This window comes from Gopherus evgoodei, unplaced genomic scaffold (assembly GCF_007399415.2).
Source record: "Gopherus evgoodei ecotype Sinaloan lineage unplaced genomic scaffold, rGopEvg1_v1.p scaffold_35_arrow_ctg1, whole genome shotgun sequence".
NCBI classification, from domain to species: domain Eukaryota; kingdom Metazoa; phylum Chordata; order Testudines; family Testudinidae; genus Gopherus; species Gopherus evgoodei.
In genome coordinates, this window is record NW_022060027.1 from 5,263,990 (window position 1) to 5,291,974 (window position 27,985).

A 27,985-nucleotide genomic window follows, 5' to 3' on the forward strand; every position below is an offset into this window, starting at 1 on the left:
CGGTAGGTCGGGGCACTGAGCCCCCCGCCCACCCCCCCGCAGCGCCCCCCGGGGCCTGCCCCACCCCCCCGGCAGGATGATGTGCGAGGTGATGCCCACCATCACCGAGGACAGCCGCCGGGGCTCGGCCTACGGGCCTGAGGACGCCAACTTTGAGCAGCTGATGGTCAACATGCTGACGGAGCGGGAGCGGCTGCTGGAGACGCTGCGGGACACGCAGGACAGCCTGGGTACGGCCCAGCTCCGGCTCCGCGAGCTGGCCCACGAGAAGGAGTCACTGCAGAGACAGCTGAGCATCGCCCTGCCCCAGGTCAGCGCCCGGCAGGGGGCTGTGGGGCGGGAGTGAGGGGCACCGGCAGGGCTGGGCTGGCTGGGGGCTGCGGGGCGGGAGTGAGGGGCACCGGCAGGGCTGGGCTGGGCTAGCAGGGGGCTGCGGGGCAGGAGTGAGGGGCACCGACAGGGCTGGGCTCGCAGGGGGCTGTGGGGCAGGAGTGAGGGGCACCGGCAGGCCTGGGCTGGCAGGGGGCTGTGGGGCGGGAGTGAGGGGCACCGGCAGGGCTGGGCTGGCAGGGGGCTGCGGGGCGGGAGTGAAGGGCACCGGCAGGGCTGGGCTGGCAGGGGGCTGCGGGGCGGGAGTGAGGGGCACCGGCAGGGCTGGGCTGGGCTAGCAGGGGGCTGTGGGGCGGGAGTGAGGGGCTCCGACAGGGCTGGGCTCGCAGGGGGCTGTGGGGCAGGAGTGAGGGCCACCGGCAGGGCTGGGCTGGCAGGGGGCTGTGGGGCGGGAGTGAGGGGCACCGGCAGGGCTGGGCTGGCAGGGGGCTGCGGGGCTGGAGTGAGGGGCACCGGCAGGGCTGGGCTGGCTGGGGGCTGCGGGCCGGGAGTGAGGGGCACCGGCAGGGCTGGGCTCGCAGGGGGCTGTGGGGCAGGAGTGAGGGGCACCGGCAGGGCTGGGCTGGCAGGGGGCTGCGGGGTGGGAGTGAGGGGCACCGGCAGGGCTGGGCTGGCAGGGGGCTGTGGGGCGGGAGTGAGGGGCTCTGACAGGGCTGGGCTGGCAGGGGGCTGTGGGGCAGGAGTGAAGGGCACTGACAGGGCTGGGCTGGCAGGGGGCTGTGGGGCAGGAGTGAGGGGCACTGACAGGGCTGGGCTGGCAGGGGGCTGTGGGGCAGGAGTGAGAGGCACTGGCAGAGATTGACTGGTGCAGCGTAGACCAGCCTCCCCCCACCCCGGCCGCCCACCAGCTGGGCAAGCTCCCGCGGCTGCAGAATCGTGTCTGCACTAGGGCAGGTGCGGGCAGAGCTTAGGTGGTAACTCCGCCCTGTCCACCCCAGCCGGGCCAGTGACTCCATAGCTCCGACCCCCCTCACTGCTGTCGGGGCCGGGACATAGGCTGCAGGGTCTAGTGGTTAGCGACCTGGAAGCCGGAAGTGGCAGTTGGACCAGAGCAAGTTTGATCCCCATGGTTTCACGCCATACCCCTCCCCTCGGGGTGGTTTAGGGGGATGCTGTGAACTCTGGTCTGGCCCCTTCCTGTTGGATCAGCGGCTGGCGTTTGCCTTCCTCGGTTCTGGACACCAGCCCCCCCGGGACGACGTGCCCATCCCATCTGGGGCGTGGGCAGGTGGGGGTTGGGCCCTGGGAGGGGAAGGGGTTAATCTGTCACCGGATTCTCTAGGGAGCCGGTGCCCCGGTTGGAGGGAACGTCCGTCCCTATGGGGACGGGGACCTGGCGGGCGATGCGGGTCTTGCCTGCCTTTTTATCACCCAGATTTGGTTTTTTTAGCCGGCCCCTGTGTGCCTGGATGGGTGGGACCAGTGCCACACTGCTGGGCTGGTAGAGGATGCGGGTAACGCTGGCCGGGGGCAGCCAGGGAGGACTGGCTGGCGGTGGAGCTGCTCCTGCGCTCGGTTTGCTCTGCTGGCCTGTGGAGGAGAGGCTGTGACGAATCAGCAGTTTCCTGTAATGTGTGTGTGACACCTAGGCGTGCCTCAGTTTCCCTCCACGCGGTGCGTGTCCGTCCCCCCCCGCCAAGCGGGTGCAAAAAGGTTAACACAGGGCCAGAGGGGTATCTCAAACCCAAGCCGACAGGGGCCAGCGAGACAGACATGCCCCAAGGACTGGACGCTCCAGCAGGGCACCCGACAGGCGGGACCTGGGAACGGAGCTCGAGAACCGGGGCTTGGGGACTGGATGTGGGGCGCCCGTTTCGGAGGGGCCTGTACCTGGCAGACAAAGGCGGGGACAGAGAGGGACCCGGAGGCCGTCCCAGCTTGGCCTGGCCCATCACGATGCTGGATCATGGGTCAGACTCTGCCTCTCGGTGCCAGCCCGTGGCTGGGCAGGGTCTGTGCCCGGGGGACTCATCCGTGGGCACCTTGTTCAGCAAAGGCCACCGGTGCTGCTGTGGATTCCCCCGGGAGCATCGCGCAGGGTCTGTCTGGGCTGCCGGGAGCCGCGGAAAGAGACGGAGGGCGCTGGTGCCAACAGGCCTGTCTCGGTGGGACTGTGTGGGTCCGTGGGGCCTGGCCCACTAAGGGGTCACTCCCAGAGACGGGCATAGACCATGTTAAATAGGAGAAACCCCCTCGGATGGCAGCTCTGGGAAAATTCTGGGGTTTAAGTCCACGAGCAGGTGCTGGCTTGGCCACATCTCACTCCGGGACGGCGGAGATGACACAGCTGACCCGTGGGAAGAATGCGGCCCGCCGAAGGGGTCGCTGGCTTGCAGCTCCGGCCTTGGGCGGGTTCTCTGAACCTTCGGGGTCAGTAAGATCCTGGGCCGGAGCCAGGCCCTGTCGAGAGCTGTTTTGGTGACGAGTTGGCTTTGATGGTTCGAAAGCAGGCACGTTCTTTGAACTCGGCGTAAAGGCCACGGCGAGTTTCTTCTGTCTCTCTCGGACTGTCCTGACGCTCGGGGGGTTCAGAAGAAACGGGACTGGCCTTGCGCTAGGCCGCAGCAGGCTCGGCCCAGCCATCCCGAAACGCATCCCCGGGGCAACGTTGGGAAGCGCCTGGGGTGGCTGCTCGGCCAAACGGCATCAGGACCTACTGAAACCAGGCACCGTGGGTCCTCAGCACCGTTCTCCGTCTGTCACCTGCTCTGATCCGCACGCGATTCCCCCCGCAGGCCTGGCCTGGTGAATATCGGGGCCGTGTTCGCTGCGGGTCACTGCCGGGATGACCCCGTTTCCTCTGATTCTCCTGGCTTGGCCCCGACAGGCCAGCTGGTTCTGTCTCCGCCGGCAGGACACTGAGAATCCGCGGGAACATGGCGAGCGTATTGCCCCGACGGGCGATGTTTTTCCGGGGACGGACGTCTCCCGATGGGTGGGGGACACGCTGAGCCTGGCCTAACGTCTCACGCCGGGCGTGAAATCCGGCTTTAGATCTGACCTGTCCGCTTGCAAACTCCTCGGCTGCATCAGCCGAACCTCCGACAGTCCCTTGGGCGCCTGGGTCTGTCTTGCCGGCGGTAACTGGTCCCGTGTGCCCCCATCCCGGCACCCTCCAGCTGACTTCTGATCTCAGGGGCACGGTCGCTTACCCTGGGTCCATCGCATTTTCCATCTCAATCCGCTTCTGTAGCAAACGAGGCAACGGTTCGTTAAAGGAAGCCTGCGAGTTGTCTCCGGGAGCCAGAGGAGGATGGGCGTGTCAGGGCAGAGCCGGGTTCGAGACTTGTGGGATTCCCCCCCCCACCCCCCCGCCTCGGTCCCTGAACAGTTCCCCACAGTTATGGGGCTGATTGCATTCCTGGGCCCGGGGGGAGGCAGTGTTGGGGGGGATTCCCAGTGGTGACAGGGCAGGGGGAGGGTCCCTGTGGGCCCTGGATAAAGTGCAGCTGGAATTTTGCCAGGCGGTTTTTAACTCTGCGGGGGGGGTGTCTGTCCCCCCCTTTCCTCCCCCCAGGAGTTTGCAGCGCTGACCAAGGAGCTGAACGCCTGCCGGGAGCAGCTGCTGGAGCGGGAGGAGGAGATTTCGGAGTTGAAAGCCGAGCGCAACAACACACGGGTGAGGGGTTCCCCTCACCGGGGTTCATCTGTCCGTCCCCATGCGCCTTTCTGGAGCCGGGGGGGGGGTCCGTGTCTGTCCATCTGTGGCTGATTCCGGGGGATGGGGGGGGGAGTGTCTCTCTGTCCGTGCTGCGTCCGGGGGGGGAGGTGTTTTGGGGTGTCTGTCCATCCGTCCATGCTGCAGCCAGAGGGGGAGGCATGGGGGAGGGGTCTGTCCGTCCGTGCTGCGGCTGGGGTGGAGGGGGGGGTTGTCCGTCTGTGCTGCGGCTGGGGATTAGGCGTGGGGGGGTCCATCTGTCCGTGCTGAGGCTGGGGGGGGTGTCTGTCCGTCTGTCCGTCCATCCCTTACCCCCCCGGACCCTCCCCCTGCAGTTGCTGCTGGAGCACCTGGAGTGCCTGGTGTCGCGGCACGAGCGGTCGCTCCGCATGACCGTGGTGAAGCGCCAGGCCCAGTCCCCGGCCGGCGTCTCCAGCGAGGTCGAGGTGCTGAAGGCTCTGAAGTCCCTCTTCGAGCACCACAAGGCGCTGGATGAAAAGGTGCCGGAGGGGCTGCTCCGGGCTGGGGAGGCTCTGGGGTGTGTGTGTGGGGGGGCTAGTTGGAGGGGTGGGGCTCTGGGTGTGTGTGGGGAATTGGGGTGGGGGGTTGGTCCGATCACAGCCCACTTCCCCGCCCCCTTTGCAGGTCCGGGAGCGGCTGCGGGTGGCCCTGGAACGGGTTGCGGTGCTGGAGGAGGAACTGGAAATGTCCAACCAAGAGGTACAGGCGCTGGGAGGGGGGGCCCCCTGCCCAAAACTGAATGAATTGTGGGGGGGGGGGCCACTCCCAGCCCAGGGCACTGCTGCGGGGAAGCTCACAGGAGTCCCTCGGGTGGGGGCAGGGGCGTGGCACTGCTGCCGGGGAAGCTCACAGCTCTGACATCTCCCCCTCCCCCAGTCCCTGTCCTTGCGGGAGCAGCTCGCCCGGCGCCGGTCCGGCCTCCAGGACGTGCCGAAGGAGGGCGACACGCCGACCTGTGTGAGAGCGGCTGCGGGGGCCATTGGGCTGAGAAGGGGAAGGTGGGGGGGCTGGGCTGGGGCGCATTGGGGAGCTCTTGGGGGACTGGAGCTGAGTGCGGGGCCTTGAGATATTGGGTGGGGGCGACTCTGGGGGCTTGGGGATACTCGAGGGCCCTGGGGCTGGGTGGGGGCGCTCTGGGGAGGCTGGGGCTCAGTGGGAGCTGTGGGGGTACTGAGGATATTGGGGGGCTCTGGGGTTCTTTGGGGAGCCCCATGTCCCTGACATCATCTCCTCCCTCCCCAGGCGGTGACAAACGGGGCGGGGCCCCCCGAGGCACGGGTGGGGCGGGCGCCGGAGCCGGAGGAGCTGCTCGAGCGCCAGCGGGAGGAGCTGGCCCAGCTGCGGGAGCGGCTCCGGCTCCTGTGCCGGCAGCTGGCGGAGCTGGAGGAGGAGTTGGCGGGCGCCCGGCGCGACCTGGCCAAGGCGCAGGAGGGCAACGCCAAGCTGCAGCGCGACCTCAAGGAGGTGAGCCCCCCCAAGCCTGAGTGCCCCCCCCAAATCCCACCCGGGCCTGAGGGCCCCCCCTGAACCTGCCCCGGGCTCGACAGCCCCCCAGGTTCCTCCTCCCTATGGCAGGGAGCCCCCCCCCAGGGCCTGTCACCCCCAAGGCCGAGTCCCCTCCCCAGAGCCATCCTGGGGCATCGGGGCCAGCCTGGCTCGGGGGGTGGGAGGCTGTGGCTGGTCCTGGCAGGGGAGGGGGGCATATGTCAGCCTGCCCCCCCTGCCCCCAGGCGCTGGCGCAGCGGGAGGACATGGAGGAACGAATCACCACGCTGGAGAAACGATACCTGAGTGCCCAGCGCGAGGCCACGTCCCTGCACGACGCCAACGACAAGCTGGAGAGCGAGCTGGCCTGCAAGGAGTCGCTGTATCGCCAGGTCAGAGCCCCCCCGGGACCCCCCCTGTGCCCTGCAAGGGGTCGCTGAACCGCCAGGTCAGAGCCCCCCCCGGGACCTCCCCTGTGCCCTGCAAGGAGTCGCTGTACCGCCAGGTCAGAGCCCCCCCGGGACCCCCCCGTGCCCTGCAAGGGGTCGCTGAACCGCCAGGTCAGAGCCCCCCCCGAGACCCTCCCTGTGCCCTGCAAGGAGTCGCTGTACCGCCAGGTCAGAGCCCCCCCGGGACCCCCCCTGTGCCCTGCAAGGAGTCGCTGAACCGCCAGGTCAGAGCCCCCCCGGGACCCCCCCTGTGCCCTGCAAGGAGTCGCTGAACCGCCAGGTCAGAGCCCCCCCGGGACACCCCCTGTGCCCTGCAAGGAGTCGCTGTACCGCCAGGTCAGAGCCCCCCCGGGACACCCCCTGTGCCCTGCAAGGAGTCGCTGAACCGCCAGGTCAGAGCCCCCCCGGGACACCCCCTGTGCCCTGCAAGGAGTCACTGTACCGCCAGGTCAGAGCCCCCCCGGGACCCCCCCTGTGCCCTGCAAGGGGTCGCTGAACCGCCAGGTCAGAGCCCCCCCCGGGACCCTCCCTGTGCCCTGCAAGGGGTCGCTGAACCGCCAGGTCAGAGCCCCCCCGGGACCCCCCCGTGCCCTGCAAGGAGTCACTGTACCGCCAGGTCAGAGCCCCCCCGGGACACCCCCTGTGCCCTGCAAGGGGTCGCTGTACCGCCAGGTCAGAGCCCCCCCGGGACCCCCCCTGTGCCCTGCAAGGAGTCGCTGTACCGCCAGGTCAGAGCCCCCCCGGGACCCCCCCTGTGCCCTGCAAGGAGTCGCTGTACCGCCAGGTCAGAGCCCCCCCGGGACCCTCCCTGTGCCCTGCAAGGAGTCGCTGTACCGCCAGGTCAGAGCCCCCCCGGGACCCTCCCTGTGCCCTGCAAGGGGTCACTGTACCGCCAGGTCAGAGCCCCCCCGGGACCCTCCCTGTGCCCTGCAAGGGGTCGCTGTACCGCCAGGTCAGAGCCCCCCCGGGACCCCCTCTGTGCCCTGCAAGGAGTCGCTGTACCGCCAGGTCAGAGCCCCCCCGGGACACCCCCTGTGCCCTGCAAGGGGTCGCTGAACCGCCAGGTCAGAGCCCCCCCCCGGGACCCTCCCTATGCCCTGCAAGGGGTCGCTGTACCGCCAGGTCAGAGCCCCCCCGGGACCCTCCCTGTGCCCTGCAAGGGGTCGCTGAACCGCCAGGTCAGAGCCCCCCCGGGACCCTCCCTGTGCCCTGCAAGGGGTCGCTGAACCGCCAGGTCAGAGCCCGCCCCCAGGATCTCCCCTGTGCCCTGCAAGGGGTCACTGTACCGCCAGGTCAGAGCCCCCCCGGGACCCCCCCTGTGTGCTGCAAGGGGTCGCTGAACAGCCAGGTCAGAGCCCCCCCGGGACCCCCCCTGTGTGCTGCAAGGGGTCGCTGTACCGCCAGGTCAGAGCCCCCCCGGGACCCTCCCTGTGCCCTGCAAGGGGTCGCTGTACCGCCAGGTCAGAGCCCCCCCGGGACCCCCCCTGTGTGCTGCAAGGGGTCGCTGAACAGCCAGGTCAGAGCCCCCCCGGGACCCCCCCTGTGCCCTGCAAGGAGTCGCTGTACCGCCAGGTCAGAGCCCCCCCGGGACCCCCCCTGTGTGCTGCAAGGGGTCGCTGTACCGCCAGGTCAGAGCCCCCCCGGGACCCCCTCTGTGCCCTGCAAGGGGTCGCTGTACCGCCAGGTCAGAGCCCGCCCCCCCCCAGGACCCCCCCTGTGCCCTGCAAGGGGTTGCTGTACCGCCAGGTCAGAGCCCCCCCCAGGACCTCCCATGTGCTCTGCAAGGGGTCACTGTACCGCCAGGTCAAAGCCCCCCCGGGACCCCCGCTCCATGTGCCCTGCAAGGGGTCACTGTACCGCTGTACCCCCCCACAGCCCTCCCAGAGTGAGGAGAAGAGGATGGGGGGGCAATGGGGGGGTCTCTGACTTTCGATGCCCCCCCCAGAGTGAGGAGAAGGGGGGTGAGGGGGCAATGGGGGGTCTCTGACTCTCGGTGCCCCCCCAGAGCGAGGAGAAGGGGGTGGGGGGGCAATGGGGGGGTCTCTGACTCTCGGTGCCCCCCCAGAGCGAGGAGAAGGGGGGTGAGGGGGCAATGGGGGGGTCTCTGACTCTCGGTGCCCCCCAGAGCGAGGAGAAGGGGGGTGAGGGGGCAATGGGGGGGGTGTCTCTGACTCTCGGTGCCCCCCAGAGCGAGGAGAAGGGGGTGAGGGGGCAATGGGGGGTCTCTGACTCTCGGTGCCCCCCAGAGCGAGGAGCAGGGGGGTGAGGGGGCAATGGGGGGGTCTCTGACTCTTGGTGCCCCCCCAGAGCGAGGAGAAGGGGGTGAGGGGGCAATGGGGGGTCTCTGACTCTCGGTGCCCCCCCAGAGCGAGGAGAAGGGGGGGAGGGGGCAATGGGGGGGTCTCTGACTCTCGGTGCCCCCCCACAGCGAGGAGAAGGGGGGTGAGGGGGCAATGGGGGGGTCTCTGACTCTCGGTGCCCCCCAGAGCGAGGAGAAGGGGGTGAGGGGGCAATGGGGGGTCTCTGACTCTCGGTGCCCCCCAGAGCGAGGAGCAGGGGGGTGAGGGGGCAATGGGGGGGTCTCTGACTCTTGGTGCCCCCCCAGAGCGAGGAGAAGGGGGTGAGGGGGCAATGGGGGGTCTCTGACTCTCGGTGCCCCCCCAGAGCGAGGAGAAGGGGGGGAGGGGGCAATGGGGGGGTCTCTGACTCTCGGTGCCCCCCCACAGCGAGGAGAAGGGGGGTGAGGGGGCAATGGGGGGGTCTCTGACTCTCGGTGCCCCCCAGAGCGAGGAGAAGGGGGGTGAGGGGGCAATGGGGGGGTCTCTGACTCTCGGTGCCCCCCAGAGCGAGGAGAAGGGGGGTGAGGGGGCAATGGGGGGGGTCTCTGACTCTTGGTGCCCCCCAGAGCGAGGAGAAGGGGGGTGAGGGGGCAATGGGGGGGGTCTCTGACACTTGGTGCCCCCCAGAGCGAGGAGAAGGGGGTGAGGGGCTAATGGGGGGTCTCTGACTCTTGGTGCCCCCCAGAGCGAGGAGAAGGGGGTGAGGGGCTAATGGGGGGGTCTCTGACTCTCGGTGCCCCCCCAGAGCGAGGAGAAGGGGGTGAGGGGGCAATGGGGGGGGGTCTCTGACTCTCGGTGCCCCCCAGAGCGAGGAGCAGGGGGGTGAGGGGGCAATGGGGGGGTCTCTGACTCTCGGTGCCCCCCAGAGCGAGGAGAAGGGGCGCCAGCTGCAGGAGTGGCTAGAGGACGCCAAGGCCAAGCTCCAGCAAACGCTGCAAAGGGCTGAGACGCTGCCCGAGATCGAAGCCCAGCTGGCCCAGCGCGTGGCCGCCCTCAGCAAGGTGGGGGGGCTGTGGTGGGGGAGGGACCATGCACTCCTGGGGGGTCGTGGCAGTGTTGGGGGTGTCAGGAGGGTGGGGGGCTGTGGTGGGGGAGGGACCATGCACTCCTGGAGGTTGTGCAGTGTTGGGGGGGCCAGGAGGTTGGGGGACTGTGGCGGGGGAGGGGGCACTCAGCCCTGGGGGGTCGTGGCAGTGTTGGGGGGGGTCAGGAGGGTGGTGTGCTGTGGCAGGAGAGGGGGATGAGCCCACCCCCTGGTTGGGTAGGGTGGGGGCTCGGACGACAGCTCCTCCTCCCCCCCCCGGCCAGGCCCCAGCGGGGGGGGCTGTGTGGCTGACACCCGTTCCGTCCCCCCCCAGGCTGAGGAGCGCCACGGGAATTTCGAGGAGCGCCTGCGCCAGCTGGAGGTGCAGCTGGAGGAGAAGAATCAGGAGCTGCAGCGGGTGAGGAGGGGGCTGGGGGGGGTGTCGCAGGACTCCTGGGTTCTCGGCCCAGCTCTGCCGCCCCCCCATCCCTGGGAGTTTGGAGGGGATGGGGTGTGGGGGAGGAGTTCCCCTCCCTGAGTGTCTTGGGTGGGGGCGTGGGGGGTAAGATGGGGGGACCTCTGGGGGTTGGTCCCCAAGTGGGGGAGACGTACCTGGGGGGTGCTCTGTGTCCGCGGGGGGGAGGGGTTGTCTGACAATGGGGCAGGTGCTGATGGGGGTGGGGCGGGGATTGTCCCTAGCTCTGGACGGGGCTTTGGAATATGGGGCGGGGGGTCCAGGGAAGTGGTGGGGCTGCAGGGGGGTGTAGTGGGGGCTCTGGGGGTGGGGGGGCCGCAAGGGGGTATGAGGGGGGCTCTGGGCCATGGGAGGGGGACCCCATAACCCCCCCTGCCCCCCCTCAGGCACGGCAGCGGGAAAAGATGAACGACGAACACAACAAGCGGCTCTCGGAGACGGTCGACAAGCTGCTGTCGGAGTCCAACGAGCGGCTGCAGCTGCACCTCAAGGAGCGAATGGGGGCTCTGGAGGAGAAGGTGGGGCTGCAGGTCGGGAATGAGGGGCACCGGCAGGGCGGGGGGAGGATCTGGGGGCTGCGGGTCTGGAGTGAGGGACACTGGCGGGGCGGGGGGCATCTGGGGCCTGTGGGTCGGGAGTGAGGGGCACCGGCAGGGCGGGGGGAGGATCTGGGGGCTGCGGGTCTGGAGTGAGGGACATTGGCAGGGTGGGGGGGATCTGGGGGCTATGGGTCACGAGTGAGGGACACTGGCAGGTCGGGGGAGATCTGGAGGCTATGGGTCGGAAGTGAGGGACACTGGCGGGGCCGGGGGGATCTGGGGGCTATGGGTCGGGAGTGGGGGACACTGGCAGGTCGGGGGGGATCTGGAGGCTATGGGTCGGGAGTGAGGGGCACCGGCAGGGTGGGGGGATCTGGGGGCTGCGGGTCGGGAGTGAGGGACACTGGCAGGGCGGGGGGGATCTGGGGGCTATGGGTCAGGAGTGAGGGACACTGGCGGGGCGGGGGGATCTGGGGGCTGTGGGTCGGGAGTGAGGGACACTGGCGGGGCGGGGGGGATCTGGGGGCTATGGGTCGGGAGTGAGGGACACTGGCGGGGCGGGGGGGATCTGGGGGCTATGGGTCAGGAGTGAGGGACACGGGCGGGGCGGGGGGGATCTGGGGGCTATGGGTCGGGAATGAGGGACACTGGCAGGGCGGGGGGGATCTGGGGGCTATGGGTCGGGAATGAGGGACACTGGCGGGGCGGGGGGGATCTGGGGGCTATGGGTCGGGAGTGAGGGACACTGGCGGGGCCGGGGGGATCTGGGGGCTATGGGTCTGGAGTGAGGGACACTGGCGGGGCGGGAGGGATCTGGGGGCTATGGGTCAGGAGTAAGGGACACTGGCAGGGCGAGGGGGATCTGGGGGCTATGGGTCAGGAGTGAGGGACACTGGCGGGGCGGGGAGGATCTGGGGGCTGCATTGGGGTCTGTGGTCTCACCCCATCTGCCCCCCAGAACACGCTGAGCGAGGAAATCGCCGACATGAAGAAGCTGCAGGACGAGCTGCTCTTGAACAAGGTACGGGGCGGGGGCAGGGGGAGCTGTCTGTGCTGGTGGGGGGCAGGGGGATGATTGCCATGTAGGCAGAGTAGGGCTCCTAGGCTGGGGGGATCAGGGTGTTGGGGGCTCTGCTGCACTGACTCCCCCCCCACATCCCCCCAGGATCAGCTGCTGGCGGAGATGGAACGGATGCAGATGGAAATCGACCAGCTGCGGGGCCGACCCGTCTCCTCCTACTCCAGGTAATGGGTTGATACCGTGCCCCCCGGGTCTTGGTCCCTGGCAGACCCAGGGCGGGGGGTTACTGACAGGGTTAAAGTGGAGGAGGGGGCTCTTGAGGGGGGTGGGAGAGGAGAGAGGGGTGTCCTCGGGGAGGTTGGTTTCCTGGGAGGGGGACGCCAGGGTGGACAAAAATGGATGATTTAGAAAAGAAACCAAATCCAGACTTGTGAAAACCAGTGCCGGTTGGAACCATTGAAACGAACGAAAGGGAAGTTTGCGGCCGACTTTGGCTGGACGCCAGAGCGGAGTTCGGAGAGGGGTTAAAGCCGCCTGGGGTAGAAAATTCCCCTCAGTTCAGTTTATTTGGCTAGGTCCCTCCATTGCCCAGCTCAGCCTAAGTTAGGAAACCGATGCAGGGTTGGAAAAGCAGGAGAGCTGGTTTTCCTTTTCCGATCTCTGCCTGAAAACCCAGCGAGGGAATGAGATCCGCTCGCTCCAGACGCGGGACCTTCAATTCCTGGGTCGTGGCTTTCTAATCAATAAGGGTCAATTCATCTGGTTTCACAAGCAAAATGGGTCTTGGCAAACTTCGTTATGAATGTGTTCGGTACGGTTTTATTTTGCTAATTTAAAAAAAAATGAAAATGTTGGTTTGGTGCATTTTAAATTCAAATTTACTTTCAAATCTAGCTTGACACAAAGCACGAGTTTAAAAAAAAATCTAGTAAAGAAGGAATGCGTTTGTTCACCATTTTCTAAGGTCGGATGAGGTGGAAAAATGATGCATCTGAATAAATCTCTGTAATTGCTCAAAGAACCTGCCTAGCTGCAGCTCAGGCCATTTTGTTTAAAGATTTTCTGGGAATTGATTTGTGTTTGCTACAAAAATTAAAAATATGGGTGCAGTTTTCTGGGTAGATATCAGGGATATTATGGGGGAGTGAAGGCAGCCCAAAGAGAGACTCCTGGGGGAAATCTGTGCCAAAAAATTAAAAATTCTGCACACAATAGTTTAAAATTCTGCAAAGCTTATTTGTCAAAATAACGCAGTATAATCACACCCCTTTCAATTATTTTTGGTCATTTATTTCAAAATCCCTGTCAGCAAGTACGTCTGTAGCAAGACAGACGACAAAAAAGATTCAGAAAATGTTTTTTTGACAAATAGATTTCTTACTCAGCGTATTAATACAAAACTCTGAGCAATAATTCATTGAAACTACAATACAGAACCGTATTTCCCACATCCCCGAGAAGCAGTGCGAGGGCTGAGGGAGAGGGAAGTAAATGGCCTGGGCGTGAACAGTATGGAATAGGTTATTTTGGGGGGTGGGGAGGGATTGTTCGGGAGCTTCCCCAAGCACACCCTGGCTGGCACCAGGCCTCTCCCATTCAGTCAGACATGTGTCCCTCCACCTCCACTCAGACATCCACTGCCCCCATCCCCATGTGGCCTTGCACCCCCTCCCCTGTCCCTATGTAGCCCTGCACCCCTTCCCCTATCGCCATGTGGCCCTGTGTCTCCCTCCCTCCCATGGCCCTGTGCCTCCACTCCTGTTCAGCCCCTGCCCCAGTCTGTCTTTTCCCACTAGCCCTTATGAGCCCCTGTCTGACCCCCCAGCAGCCCCACGTTGTCTGTCTCCCCTTAGCCCCTGTCTCCTGACCTGGCCCAACAGGCACTGCGAAGAAGGCTCTGCGGCTCTTTCTCTTCCCTAGCTGGCCGGGAGCTGCTGCTTTGTTCTGTCACCACAGCACCCTCTGGTGGCCAAAAGGCAGAACTGCAGCAACTTTTCAGTCAAAGCTTTTTTTTTTGGCGCAAAAAAATTAAAAGTCTGTGCAATTCATTCAATCTACGCACGTGCAATGGTGCATAATTCCCCTAGGGGTAAAGAGGAAAGTGAAAGCCATGAAAAGCAGTTTTACGCTGTACATTAACTGTATATGGGCATTGACCCATCTGTCTCTTCCGCTCCAGCACTGTACGCTAACAGAGTGTCTCACGGTTACCGAGTTCACTGTTCACGTGACGGCAACTACTGAATGGAACGGGCTTTTCCTAACAGAATCAGTGTTGTCGCACGTGCTCAAGCAGTCGAAATTTCAGGGGAAAATCCGTTAAAATCTCCCTTGAATAATAGATCTGGGGAAAACCCTGGGATTTTTCCTTAACCCCTAAGAGACGGGGCCTCAGCTGTCGCTGGGCTTAGCAGGGTCTGATTTGTAGCTTGTTTTTAAACATCGAATTCATGGTGACCCGAGAGGGAAACTCACTGTGTGGCGACAGAAGGGGAGGGCGGGCGGGCGGGTGACCAACGTGTTGCTTGGGCTGGAGGATCTTTCCCCGCCATGCGATGGGGACGGCTGGTGTCCAAACCGGTTTTCATGGTCTGCTGTTAATTGTCTGACTTATCCACCCATCGTTTCCCCTCGCCGTGAAAAGGAATTGATCCAAATTGGGGAAAAAAAAAGAATCCTGATGTTACCCCTCACAGCAAACTCCTCTCCCATCTGCTCCCCAGCTCCCACAGTGTCCCCTGCCCCAAGCCCCAGCTGGGCGGCTCACGCAGCAGGTGGGGAAACTGAGGCAGGCGCCAGTGTCCCGAACACAGTACTGTTCCCACAGGTCCCTGCCGGGCAGCGCCCTGGAGCTGCGCTACTCCCAGGCCCCCGCCCTGCCTGCAGACCCCTACGCCGGCACCCCCCGCAGGCACAAGAAGGGGCGCTGGACCGTCAAGGATGAAGCCACTAAGGTGATGGGGCGGGGTGGGGTGGGGGACTGGCTGGGAGGGGCAGGTTTCTGGCTGCTACTAACAGTGTTCTTTATCTCCCCTGCCCCGGATTTGCCCCCACCCCCGGTGAGTACTCAGCCATCTCTTGCTATTGGGATGGGTGGCAGGGCTGGAGGGCTGCTGGGAGGCAGGGATGAGATCACCCCCCACCCCTGGGGGCCCCCAGGAATTGAGGGGGGCCTGTGCTGCAGGGGGGCGAGTCAGTGGTGGGGTGGGGCCTGTGCTGGGGGGGGTGGTTGTGGGGGGAACTGTGCTGGGGGGGGCAGTTTTGGGGTCTGCCCCACATCTCATCCTCCCCTCGCCCTCCCCGCAGGCCCCCCCCAGGAGTGGGAGCGGGCGCAGCAGGCAGGGGGGCTGGCCCAGCCCTTCGAGGGGGGGCTGGACGGGTCGGACGAGGAGGAGCGCGACCCCCTCTTTGGCTCGGCCGAGCTGCTCTCGCCTAGCGGGCAGACGGACGTGCAGACGCTGGCCATCATGCTACAGGAACAGCTCGAGGCCATCAACAAGGAGATCAAGTGAGACCCCCCTTGGGACCCCCTGGGACCCCCCTGTCGCCCTAGGGGACCCCCTGAACCCACAGCCCGTGGGATTCACCACATCAGAGACCCCCTCTGAACCCCCCGGGACCCAGCTACCACCCCAGGGAGCCCCCGGGACCCCTCACATAATCCTGGAGATGCTCTGTTACCCCCCCAGAAACCACCTAACGCCCCAGGGTCCTCCTCTGCACTCCCTGAGTGACCCCCCCATATCACCCCTGGGGGACCCCTCAGCAGCTTCTCCATCCCCACAGCCGAGGGATCCCCTGGGCCCCCCCGCAGCTGTGCACCCCCCTCACGGCTGTCCCTCCCCAGGCTGATCCAGGAGGAGAAGGAGTGCACGGAGCTGCGTGCCGAGGAGATCGAGAGCCGGGTCAGTGGCACGGCGCTGGACGGGTCCCTGGGCCGGTACCGGGCTGGCGCCTCCATCCCCCCGTCCGTCACCAGCTCCACCCTGGCCAGCCCCTCACCCCCCAGCAGTGGGCACTCCACCCCCCGCCTGGCGCCCCACAGCCCCGCCCGCGAGGGAGACAGGATGGTGAGTATGGGTCCCCCCATCCCCGGCACCGCCAGTTCCCTGCCCCTGTGGGGTGTCCTGCCCCCCCAGGCGCCACCAGTTCCTGCTCCCCCAATGGGGTGTTGTCCCCCCCCAGTGCCGCCAGCTCCTCCCCCCAGCGGGGTCTCGTCCCCCCAGTGCCGCTAGCTCTCCCCCCCCAGGCGCCACCAGATCCCCCTTCCCAGCGGAGAGCCTCCAGCTCCCCCTCCCCAGCGGGGTGTCCTGCCCCCCCGCAGCACCGCCAGCTTCCCCACCCCAGCGGGGTGTCCTGCCTTCCCAGGCGCCAGCTCCCATCCCCCATGGGGTGTTGCCCGCCCCCCCCGGACGCCATCAGCTTTCCCCCTAGTGGGGTGTTGTCCCCCCAGGCGCTGCCAGCGGGTGTCCTTCCCCCACCTCTGGGTGCTGGCAGCTCCCCTGCAGAGCGGGGTGTTCCCCCCCCAGCGCTGAGAACTTTCCTACAGCTGGGCCCCCCCCCCCCACGCTGCGAGCTTCTCCCTCCCCAGCAGCATTCCCACCACGGATGGGACCCCTGTGCTGCGCGCTTCCCTAAGGCAGTGCCCTGTGCTTCCCCCGTCCCCCCAGAACCACGTGCCAAAGGAGGAGGGGCGTGGGGCAGAGGAGAAGGCCCTGGTGCCCTGTGAGACGCCACCCCCCGCAACCCCCCGCACTGCCCGGCTGGAGCGGGTGAGCCAGGCCCTGGCGCTGCAGGCTGGAGCCCTGGAGGACGGCCGGGACCTGAGAGCAGGGTGAGCCGGGGGGAGGGGGGGAGAGAAACGGTTGGGGGGCAGCAGGCTGGGGTGTTGGGGAGTGGCCCAGTGGGGGAAGGGATTGGGGGGCAGTGGGCTTGGGGGGGATGGGGAAATTGGGGGACAGTGACCTGGGGGAGGGAGAGTTAAGGAGCAGCAGACCGGAGGGGCAGCGACCCAGGGCAAGGGGGGGTTAACGGGCAGCAGGCCCGGGGAGTCAGGAGGGGGGGATTTGAGATGGGGAAGTCGGGGAGCAGCGACCTGGGGGGACGGATGACAGGTTTGGGAGTGAATCGGGAGTTCTGTCATTTGCCCAGAGCGGGGACCCCAGGTGGGGCTGCAGGGTTGGGATGGGTGAATATTGGGAGGGGCACAGTTAGCTTGTATCATTTCCCCCACCCCCCCCCACCCACCCCCAGGCTGGGCTCCGAAGGCACCAACAGCAGCCAGGACTCGCTGCAGAAATCCACCAAGAAGAAAAGCATCAAGTCATCCATCGGGCGCCTCTTTGGGAAGAAGGAGAAGGGGCGGCTGGGCCCCCCAGGCCGGGACTTGCCCTCCCTGCGTAGGTTTTCCCCCCCTCCCCTTGGGCCCCAGGTGTCTGGGCCCCAGGATCCCCTCCCACATCCTGCTGCAACCCACTCGCCCCTCCCAGAGCCGGAGAGAGAACCCAGGAGTCCTGGCTCCCAGCCCCCCTGCTCTAACCACTAGACCCCACTCCCCTCCCAGAGCTGCGGAGAGAACCCAGACCTCCGGGTTCCCTGGCTGGGTGCTAGGGGGATGGGGGCTGGCCAGCAATGGGAGTGTTGGGGGAGACTCTCACCTGTTCTTCCCCCCCCCCAGCCGGGACCCCGTCGGACGAGATGTCCCCTGCGGACCCCCTGGGTCTCTCCAAGCTGGCTGGGCCGGTGGACAAGGACCGACGGAATAAGAAGAAGTGAGTGGGGGGAGGGGCAGGGGGCTATGGGCGGGGGATGGTGGGTGGGGTGGGGGGGGTCCCCTCAGTCTCACCCCCCACTCCCGCCCCCTAGGCACGAGCTGCTGGAGGAGGCCTGTCGCCAGGGCCTGCCCTTCGCCGCCTGGGACGGACCCACCGTCGTGTCCTGGCTGGAGGTGACGGCATCGCGAGGGGGCCGGGGGACCCAGGCATCCTGGTGGTGGGGGAGGGGATGGGGGTTGGAACCCAGGCATCCGGGAGAGAAGTGAGGGGGAGCTGCAAGGTTGGAATCCAGGGGAGAAGTAAGGGGGGGCTGTGAGGTTGGAACCCAGGCATCCAGGGGAGAAGAGAGGGGGAGTGTGAGGTTGGAACCCAGGCTTCTGGGTAAAAAGTGGAGGGGGGGGCATGAGGTTGGAATCCAGGTGGAGGCAGTGGGGTACGAACCCAGGCGTCCGGGGCAGAAGTTGGCGGGGGGGGCTGTGAGGTTGGAACCCAGGCGTCCGGGGGGCTGAATGGGGAGGCTCCAGGCACCCCCCAGGCGCCCTAACCCCCCTGCCCTGGCAGCTGTGGGTGGGGATGCCGGCCTGGTACGTGGCCGCCTGCCGGGCCAATGTGAAGAGCGGGGCCATCATGGCCAACCTGTCGGACACGGAGATCCAGCGGGAGATCGGCATCAGCAACCCGCTGCACCGCCTGAAGCTGCGCCTGGCCATCCAGGAGATGGTGTCGCTCACCAGCCCCTCAGCGCCCGCCAGCACTCGAACGGTACGGCCCCCCCCGCCAGCACCCGCGTGGTACGCCTCCCCTGCCAGCACCCACATGGTACGGTCCCCCCCGCCAGCACCCGTGTGGTACGGCCCCTCCGGTCCTCCATCAGCATCTGCACGGCCCCCTCCCCCCGCCAGCACCTGCATGGTACGCCCCCCCCGCCAGCACCCGCATGGTACCCCCCCTGCCAGCACCCGCATGGTACGGCCCCTCCGGTCCCCCGTCAGCATCTGTACGGCCCCCCGCCAGCACCCACGTGGTACGGCCCCTCCGGTCCCCATCAGCATCTGTACGGCCCCCCCGCCAACACCCGCATGGTATGGCCACTCTGGTCCCCCATCAGCATCTGTATGCCTCCCCCGTCCCCCCCGTCAGCACCCGCATGGTACGGCCCCTCCGGTCCCCCATCAGCATCTGTACAGCCCCCCCCGCCAGCACCCGCATGGTTCGGCCCCTCGGGTGCCCCGTCAGCATCTGTACGGCCCCCCTGACCCCCCCGCCAGCACCCGCATGGTACAGTCCCTCCGGTCCCCCATCAGCATCTGTACGGCCCTCCTGGCTCCTCCGCCAGCACCCGCATGGTGCAGCCCCCCCGCCAGCACCCGCATGGTACTGCCCCTCCGGTCCCCCATCAGCATCTGTACGGCCCCTCCGCCAGCACCCGCATGGTACGGCCCCTCCGGTCCCCCATCAGCATCTGTATGCCCCTCCCCGGCCCCCCCGTCAGCACCCGCATGGTACGCCCCCTCCGGTCCCCCATCAGCATTCGTACAGCCCCCCCCGCCAGCACCCGAACGGTATGGCCCCCGCCCCGCCAGCACCCGCATGGTACAGCCCCTCCGATCCCCCGTCAGCATCTGTACGGCCCCCCTGGCTCCCCCGCCAGCACCCGCATGGTGCAGCCCCCCCGCCAGCACCCGCATGGTACAGCCCCTCTGGTCCCCCTGTCAGCATCTGTACGGCCCCTCCGCCAGCACCCGCATGGTACGGCCCCTCTGGTCCCCCTGTCAGCATCTGTACGGCCCCTCCGCCAGCACCCACGTGGTACAGCCCCTCCGGTCCCCCATCAGCATCTGTACGGCCCCCCCGCAAGCATCCGCATGGTACGGCCACTCCGGTCCCCCATCAGCATCTGTATGCCCCTCCCCGGCCCCCCCATCAGCACCCGCATGGTACGCCCCCTCCGGTCCCCTATCAGCATCTGTACAGCCCCCCCCCGCCAGCACCCTAACAGTACGCCCCCCCCCGCCAGCACCCTCATGGTACGGCCCCTCTGGTCCCCCTGTCAGCATCTGTACGGCCCCTCCGCCAGCACCCGCATGGTACAGCCCTTCCGGTCCCCCTGTCAGCACCTGAATGGTACGGCCCCCCTCGCCAGCACCCACATGGTACGGCCCCTCCAGTCCCCCGTCAGCATCTGTACGTCCCCCCTGCCAGCACCCGCATGGTACGGCCCCTCTGGTCCCCCTGTCAGCATCTGTACGGCCCCTCCGCCAGCACCCGCATGGTACAGCCCTTCCGGTCCCCCTGTCAGCACCTGAATGGTACGGCCCCCCTCGCCAGCACCCACATGGTACGGCCCCTCCAGTCCCCCGTCAGCATCTGTACGTCCCCCCTGCCAGCACCCGCATGGTACAGCCCCACCGGTCTACCCTGCCAGCATCTGCATGGTACAGCCTCCCCATCCACCCTGCCAGCACCCACATGGTACGGCCCCTCCCGTCCCCCTGACAGCACCTGTACGGTACACCCCCCCGGTCCCCGCCGCCAGCACCCACATGGTACAGCCCCTCCGGTCCCCCTGCCAGCCTCCGTACAAGCCCTCCTGGTCCTCCCTGCCAGCACCCGCATGGTATGGCCCCTCCGATCCCCCTGCCAGCATCTGTACGGCCCCCCCGGTCCTCCCTGCCAGCACCTGCATGGTGCAGCCCCCCTCGGTCCCCCCCCCGCCAGCACCGGCATGGTGCAGCCCCTCCGCAGTCCCCCTTGCCAGCACCCACATGGTACAACCCCTCTGGTCTCCCTGCCAGCCCTCCCGGTCCTCCCTGCCAGCACCCACATGGTACAACCCCTCCGGTCTCCCTGCCAGCATCCGTACGGCCCCCCTGGTCCTCCCTGCCGGCACCCACATGGTGCAGCCCCCCTCGGCCCCCCCCACCAGCACCCATACGGTACGCCCCCCCTCCGGTCCCTCCTGCCAGCACCGGCATGGTGTGGTCCCCCCCCGCAGCACTGCAAGGTACAGCCCCCCTGCGGGCCCCTTCGGTCCCCCCCCCACCAGCACCCATACAGTTCAGTCCCCCCTGCCAATGCCCACATGGTACGGCCCCTCTGGGGTCCCCTGTCAGCACCCACATGGTAAGGCCCACTGGGATCCCCCCAGTCTCCCCACCAGCACCTGCATGGTATGGCCCCTCCGGTCCCCCTGCCAGCACCCGCATGGTATGGTCCCCCTGGGGTCCCTCCCTGGTCCCCCCCGTCAGCACCTGCATGGTACAGCCCCCCTGGGGTCTGTCCCTGGCTCCCTGGTGCCCCCCACCAACACCCGCATGGTACAGCCCCAGGTCCCCCCGGCGTCCTCTGCTGCACAGTACGTCCCCAGTCCCCCTTGAGTCCCCACAGTGCCTGCCCCACCTGACTCCTACCTGGTACGCCCCCCCATGGCCCCACAGCCCTGGTGCCCCCCGGCTCCTGCTCGGTGCCCCTGCCGTGCTCCCCACGGCGCCTGAGAGGCTGGGACATATCCCCTCCTAAAGCCATTTAATGGTGAAATCTGTGTCTCTCTCCCCCCGCCCCTGTGTCCTGCGCCCTCGTGCCCCCCCAGTCCACAAGCAACGTGTGGATGACGCACGAGGAGGTGGAGTCGCTCACGGCCACAACCAAGCTGGTGAGTGAGAGTCGTGCACGGGGTGGGGGGGAACACGGAGATGGGGGAGGGGCGTTGCACTAACCATTCTCTCCACCTTCCTTCCCGCTGCACTCGCCCAGGAGACCAAGGAGATCAGCTGGGAGCAGGTAGGGGGGCGGGGCTGCTAGGCAGGAGTATGGACTGTGAGGGCGTGGCCTAGGCAGAGGTGGGCGTGGCAGTAGGTTTACCACGTTTTAAATCTGCCCTGCGTTTCCTGTCGCCTCTTGTTACGGAACGGGCCGGTTCTGGTGCGAACGTTTCCTTGGCTGGGGGGTGGGGGGAGAAGTGCAATTGCTCGCCCCATCGCTGACCTCCCGTTCTCTTATATACATCTCGCATGTCTCCTCGCTCTCGTGCGACGATGCGACCACCACCCCCCTCGCACGCACAGGGTGGGCAGACAGCTGCTGTATTTTCGATCTGGGGCGGGGCAGGGGAAGGGCGGGGCCAGGGCATGGACATGTGAGGATGTAATCCAGTGCTAGGTGTAGCCTACCCATTGTGTGTGGACACACACACACACCCTCTGTTTTGGGAAGGGGGGAGGAGGTGGGATGGACTGTCCCACTCTCCCTGTGTTGGGGGTGGGTGGGATGGACTGTCCCTGTTGAGGGAGGATGTGGGGAGGGATAGACTGTTCTACTGTCCGGGGGGGGGGAATGGACTGTGCCATTGTCCCTGTTTTGAGAGGGGGGAAGGAGAATGGATTGTCCCACTGTGGGTGTGAAAGGAGGGATGGACTGTCCCATGGCCCTGTTCGGAGCGGGGAGGAGGGATGGACTATCCCACTTGCCCTGTTCGGGGCGGGGGGAGGAGGGATGGACTGTCCCACAGGCCCTATTTCACGGGTGTGGCTTTTTGTGGCAGTACATCAGTCCTCCCTGCAATCTGTGTTAGTAGCTGTGATTTTTGCAGTGCATTGTGGGTATTGGATTATTCCCTGTGCAGGGACACAGGGGTCAGAGGGTGTATGGCAGGGGCTGTGGGGCAGGGCGGCTGTGGGTCGCTGGGCAACGAGGTCAGAAGTGAGGGATGTTCGGAGATTGGAGGGAGTGGAGGGGAAAGGTGGGGCGTGTGCCAAGGTCACAGCGTAGGGGTGAGAGGTTAGAGGTCATAGGGTAGGTCGCAATCTGAGTAAGGGGTTGCAGGTCATAGGATGGGGAGGTCACAGGGTGGGCAAAAGGTCAGGGGTTGCAGGGCAGGTGAGAGGTCAAAATGGGGTCAGGAGTCAAAGGGTACTGATGTCATGTTGAGGGTGAGAGGTGGGGCAGAAAGGTCTCACCGAGGGGGCAGGGGTCAAAGAACAATGGGGTGATGGGGCAGGGAGGTCATGGGGGTCAGGGATTAAAGAGCAGTGAGGTTGGGGCAAGAGTTTGGGTGTCTTGGGGTAAGCGAGGGACGGGGCAGGGACGTCACAGTGTGGGGTCAGGAATCAACGGGCAGTGGGGTCATGTGGCAGGTAAGAGGTCATGGTGCGGGGAGGCCACGATGTGGGTCAGGAGTCAAAGGGCAGGGAGGTCGTGGGGCGGGCAGGGGTCAAGGCAGGGAGGTGGGGAAGTCACAAGGTCAGTGGGGTCGGGAAGTTGTAGGGTCATGAGGCAGGAGGTCACAGTGTGGGTCAGTCAGGGCAGCGGAGTCACAAGGGCAGAGCGGGATGGACAAAGGTCATGGGCTGGGTCAAAGGGCAGCGGGGTCACGGGCTGGGTCAAAGGGCAGCGGGGTCAAGGGCCAGGTCAAAGGGCAGCGGGGTGAGCGAGGGGTCAGGTGCTGACGTCCCGTCATGTGTCCCCCCCCCGGCAGATCCTGGCCTACGGCGACATGAACCACGAGTGGGTGGGGAACGACTGGCTGCCCAGCCTGGGCCTGCCCCAGTATCGCAGCTACTTCATGGAGTCGCTGGTGGACGCCCGCATGCTCGACCACCTCAACAAGAAGGAGCTGCGGGGCCAGCTCAAGATGGTCGACAGCTTCCACCGGTGAGAGACGGGGGCCGACCCCCCCTGCTCCCCTTCCCCCCGCTTCCACCGGTGAGAGACGGGGGCCCCGACCCCCCCACTCCCCTTCCCCCCGCTTCCACCGGTGAGAGACGGGGCCCCGACCCCCCCCACTCCCCTTCCCCCTGCTTCCACCGGTGAGAGACGGGGGCCCCCGACCCCCCCCCACTCCCCTTCCCCCCCCCACTCCCCTTCCCCCCGCTTCCACCGGTGAGAGACGGGGCCCCGACCCCCCCACTCCCCTTCCCCCCGCTTCCACCGGTGAGAGACGGGGCCCCGACCCCCCCCACTCCCCTTCCCCCCGCTTCCACCGGTGAGAGACGGGGGCCCCCGACCCCCCCACACCCCTTCCCCCCGCTTCCACCGGTGAGAGACGGGGCTCCCGACCCCCCCTGCTCCCCTTCCTCCCACTTCCACCGGTGAGAGACGGGGGCCCCGACCCCCCCCGCTCCCCTTCCCCCCGCTTCCACCGGTGAGAGACGGGGGCCCCGACCCCCCCACTCCCCTTCCCCCCGCTTCCACCGGTGAGAGACGGGGCCCCCGACCCCCCCCGCTCCCCTTCCTCCCGCTTCCACCGGTGAGAGACGGGGGCCCCGACCCCCCCACTCCCCTTCCCCCCGCTTCCACCGGTGAGAGACGGGGGCCCCGACCCCCCCCACTCCCACCGGTGAGAGACAGGGGCCCCGACCCCCCCCACTCCCCTTCCCCCCGCTTCCACCGGTGAGAGACGGGGGCCCCGACCCCCCCCACTCCCACCGGTGAGAGACAGGGGCCCCGACCCCCCCACTCCCCTTCCCCCCGCTTCCACCGGTGAGAGACGGGGGCCCCGACCCCCCCCACTCCCACCGGTGAGAGACAGGGGCCCCGACCCCCCCCACTGCCCTTCCCCCCGCTTCCACCGGTGAGAGACGGGGGCCCCGACCCCCCCACTCCCCTTCCCCCCGCTTCCACCGGTGAGAGACAGGGGCCCCGACCCCCCCCACTCCCCTTCCCCCCGCTTCCACCGGTGAGAGACGGGGCCCCCGACCCCCCCCCACTCCCACTGGTGAGAGACAGGGGCCCCGACCCCCCCCACTCCCCTTCCCCCCGCTTCCACCGGTGAGAGACGGGGCCCCCGACCCCCCCACTGCTCCCCTTCCCCCCCTGCTCCCCTTCCCCCCACTTCCACCGGTGAGAGACGGGGCCCCGACCCCCCCCACTCCCCTTCCCCCCGCTTCCACCGGTGAGAGATGGGGGCCCCCGACCCCCCCCGCTTCCACCGGTGAGAGATGCGGCCCTCCAGGCCCCTCCCCCGCTGCTCCCCTTCCTCCCCCGAACCCAGCTCTCAGTAGCTGCATGGGGATTGCAGGTAAGGGGGAGGGGCTCCTCTCCTCCAAACTCCCCTTTTTTCTCTCCCCCCCCCCCAGGGTGAGCCTCCACTACGGGATCATGTGCTTGAAACGCCTCAACTACGAGCGCAAGGAGCTGGAGCAGCGACGGGAGGAAAGTCAGAACCAGATCAAAGGTACCAAGCCCCCCCAACCCCCCGGACAGCAGGGGGCAGCGGGTCGGGAGTGAGGGGCACTGCGGGGGGGAGCCCAGGGCTGGGCTAGCAGGGGCTGCAGGTCGGGAGTGAGGGGCACTGCGGGGGGGAGCCCAGGGCTGGGCTAGCAGGGACTGCAGGTCGGGAGTGAGGGGCACGGGCTGGGCTGGGTTAGCAGGGGCTGCAGGTCGGGAGTGAGGGGCACTGGCGGGGGAGGGCAGGGCTGGGCTGGGCTAGCAGGGGCTGCAGGTCAGGAGTGAGGGGCACTGGGAGGGCAGGGCTGGGCTAGCAGGGGCTGCAGTTCGGGAGTGAGGGGCACTGGCAGGACTGGGGGGGCGTGGGGAGGGCAGGGCTGGGCTGGGCTAGCAGGGGCTGCAGGTCGGGAGTATGGGGCACTGGCAGGACTGGGGGAGGGAGGGCAGGGCTCAGCTGGGCTAGCAGGGGCTGCAGGTCGGGAGTGAGGGGCACTGGGAGGGGCAGGGCTGGGCTAGCAGGGGCTGCAGGTCGGGAGTGAGGGGCACTGGCAGGGCTGGGCGGGGGAGGGCAGGGCTGGGCTGGGCTAGCAGGGGCTGCAGGTCGGGAGTGAGGGGCACTGGGAGGGCAGGGCTGGGCTAGCAGGGGCTGCAGGTCGGGAGTGAGGGGCACTGGCAGGGCTGGGGGGGCGTGGGGAGGGCAGGGCAGGGCTCGGCTGGGCTAGCAGGAGCTGCAGGTTGGGAGTGAGGGGCACTGGCAGGGCTGGGGGGCGTGGGGAGGGCAGGGCAGGGCTCGGCTGGGCTAGCAGGAGCTGCAGGTTGGGAGTGAGGGGCACTGGCAGGGCTGGGGGGGCGTGGGGAGGGCAGGGCTCGGCTGGGCTAGCAGGGGCTGCAGGTCGGGAGTGAGGGGCACTGGGAGGGCAGGGCTGGGCTAGCAGGGGCTGCAGGTCGGGAGTGAGGGGCACTGGCAGGGCTGGGGGGGCGTGGGGAGGGCAGGGCAGGGCTCGGCTGGGCTGGGCTAGCAGGGGCTGCAGGTCGGGAGTGAGGGGCCCCGTGTGACCCTGCCTCCCCCCCAGACGTGATGGTCTGGTCCAACGAGCGGGTGATGTGCTGGGTGCAGCTGATCGGGCTGAAGGAATTCGCCAACAACCTGGCGGAGAGCGGGGTGCACGGGGCGCTGCTGGCCCTGGACGACGCCTTCGACTGCAGCGACCTGGCCCTGCTCCTGCAGATCCCCACGCAGAACACCCAGGTCAGCGGGGGGAGTGGGGCTGGGGGGCCTGGAGACGGGGAGGGGGCAGGAGAGCAGAGATGGGGCGGAGGGCTGGGGCGAGGGAGGGGAAGGGGGGGGTGGGAGCTGGTGGGGAAGGGAAGGAGGGCGGTGAGAGTTGGGGGCAGGGCAGGAAGGGGGGCTGGGGGGTTCCTGTGTTTGGGGAGCCCAGGCTTTGATCTGGGGGCTCACAGGGGGTGCAAGGCCTGATAAGGATATTGGGGGAAGGGGGCCCCAATCACACCTGACACCCCCCCCCCTTCTCTGGGCTCCAGGCGCGGCAAATCCTGGAGAAGGAATTTGGGAATCTCATCGCTATGGGAACGGACCGGAGGCTGGATGAGGTCAGCACTCCCCCCCCACCTGTCCATGTGCAGCCCCCCTGCCCCCTCGCCATCCCTGACCCCACAGAACTGGCCTTCCACACAATCCCCCCCACCAGGCTACGGGCCCCCCAGGAATCATCTCCTCCCTCCGCCCAGTCCACGTGTTTTGGGGCGGAAGGGAGGTGCCTGGCCCCCCCCAGCTCTGTAACCTCTGACCCCCAGGACAGCACCAAGACCTTCAGCCGCTCCCCATCGTGGCGGAAGATGTTCCGGGAGAAGGACCTGCGGGGGGTGAGCCCTGACTCTGCCGAGATGCTGCCCCCCACCTTCCGCGCCACCGCCATGGCGCCCCCCAGCGTGCAGCTCCGCAAGGTGCAGCCCGAAGGTACGGGGGCGGCACTGCCCTGGGGGCGCTCGTAGTCTCTGGGGGCGGGAGAGGGCCATGGCTGGGGGAACTGTTGTGGGGAAGCTCGCAGCGCTGGGGGGAGGGGGATGTGTCCTGTTTGGGGGCACTGCTGTGGGGAAGCTCGCAGCACTGGGTGGGGGTGTGTCCCCTGGTTGGGGGCACTGCTGTGGGGAAGCTCACAATGCTGGCTTAGTTCCACCCTAGGATTTCCGGTGCCTGTGCCCTGATGGTCCTAGCTGTGGGGTCGGGTGGGGGGGCTGTGTGACCTCTGACCTCTCCTTATACCCCCCCCCCCCAGGAAATTCCCTGGCCAGCCAGCGGGGTGACGGCGTCTCGGTGCGAACCTACTCCTGCTAGCGCCGGGTAAGTGCGACAGGGCAGAGGGGGCACTTCTGGGAGCGTCTGCCGGGGGGGGATCCAGTCTCATTCTCTTCTCCCCCCCCCAGGTGCCAGGGACCCACGGACGGACACTGCTGCTGGAGGGGGGGTTCTTCCCTCCCCTCTCCACAATGAGGGGAGGGGCCTGCGTCTGTCCCCTCCTCCCAAAAAACACTCCTGCACCCGCCTGCAGGGGGCGTTGCTGCTGCTGTGGGTGGGGGGACACCCCCAGCCCTGTGGACACTGCGGATGGACCGGGGGGCCGAGCCCCACCCCGGGAAGGGGGAATCTGGGGCATGACCCCCCCCACCTGTCTGTTTGGAGTTTATTTGTTGTTTTGTCAAGGGTGGGGGGCAAGAATGTGAATTGGGTTAAAGGCTCCCCCCAGCCTTGTAGCCCCCCCCACACACCTGGCTTAGTCCGCCAGCTTGAGCCCCCCATCTCCCCCCCCCGGATTTTTAGCCACCAAGTCTGGTATCTCCCCCTGCCCCCCCGTGGGATCCTGTATCCCCTCCTCACCCCAGGCCCTCAAAGGGTTAACCCTGTCCTGGGAATCTGCTGCTAAAAGTGGGGGGGCCCATTTGACACACCCACCCCCACCCCATGGGCTGCTTCCTGCCCCTCCTGGGCTGGGCCACCCCCTGCTTTCCCTAGACTGGGGGTTGCCCCCCACCCTGCAGTGGGGAGAGCAGCACCCCTTGGGGGGGAGCAGCCTGAGACAAAGGGTGCTCTGTGGGGGGCGGGATCCTTGAAATCAAACCCTGGAGGGGGGGCACCGCGGGTGCTGGCCTGGGGAGGGCCGGGCCTGGTGTGTTCCTGGGCCTGAGGAGGGCCGGGCCGGGCCTGGCGGGGGGCTGGCCCAGGGGGGAGCCCTGGCCTGGCGGGGGGCTGGCCCTGGGCCTGGGGAGGGCCGGGCCTGGCGGGGGGCTGGCCCAGGGGGGAGCCCTGGCCTGGCGGGGGGCTGGCCCTGGGCCTGGGGAGGGCCGGGCCTGGCAGGGGGCTGGCCCGGGGGGGAGCCCTGGCCTGGCGAGGGGCTGGCCGGGGGGGGCCAGCCTGGGCTCTGTACCATAAGAGTTGTATTTTCTGTGCATATCTGTGGCGTGGCTGCTGGTGGAAATGACTTTTGCTGCCGTTTAATGAACCTTCATTTAAGGCCCCCCCCAGGTTAATTTAAGGTTATTTTTGGGGCCCTGTTTTTATTTGTGGGGGGGCAGGGGGGTTTTGCATGAGGGGAAAAAACGGAGGAAAAACTTTACAAAAAAAATGTAA

The 27,985-nt window shown here is 67.2% G+C and overlaps 2 protein-coding genes across 3 annotated transcripts; both read left to right on the plus strand.

Moving 5' to 3' along the window:
• Positions 1 to 27,557, plus strand: PPFIA3 (PTPRF interacting protein alpha 3). 2 transcript variants are annotated; one of them, XM_030545153.1, is made up of 29 exons: positions 1 to 310; positions 3,908 to 4,009; positions 4,384 to 4,548; positions 4,694 to 4,768; positions 4,946 to 5,026; positions 5,312 to 5,533; positions 5,800 to 5,946; positions 9,209 to 9,343; positions 9,701 to 9,784; positions 10,228 to 10,359; positions 11,339 to 11,401; positions 11,546 to 11,625; positions 14,229 to 14,355; positions 14,719 to 14,909; positions 15,249 to 15,471; positions 16,072 to 16,235; positions 16,655 to 16,800; positions 17,079 to 17,172; positions 17,267 to 17,348; positions 17,737 to 17,937; positions 20,765 to 20,827; positions 20,929 to 20,955; positions 22,649 to 22,824; positions 24,249 to 24,346; positions 25,413 to 25,588; positions 25,882 to 25,950; positions 26,155 to 26,317; positions 26,637 to 26,701; positions 26,785 to 27,557. In XM_030545153.1, exons 1-28 carry the CDS (start codon positions 77 to 79, stop codon positions 26,693 to 26,695), a joined length of 3,579 nt encoding a protein of 1,192 aa, XP_030401013.1. In that variant the 5' UTR covers positions 1 to 76; the 3' UTR covers positions 26,696 to 26,701; positions 26,785 to 27,557. The 2 variants fall into 2 exon arrangements, with proteins under 2 accessions (XP_030401013.1, XP_030401014.1); XM_030545154.1 differs by lacking the exon at positions 20,929 to 20,955.
• LOC115641775 (vegetative cell wall protein gp1-like) lies at positions 19,176 to 20,755 on the plus strand. Its single transcript, XM_030545155.1, has 2 exons — positions 19,176 to 20,399; positions 20,430 to 20,755. The coding sequence occupies exons 1-2, from the start codon at positions 19,482 to 19,484 to the stop codon at positions 20,550 to 20,552; spliced, it is 1,041 nt and encodes a 346-aa protein (XP_030401015.1). The 5' UTR covers positions 19,176 to 19,481; the 3' UTR covers positions 20,553 to 20,755.
• Positions 27,558 to 27,985: the final 428 nt, after the last annotated feature.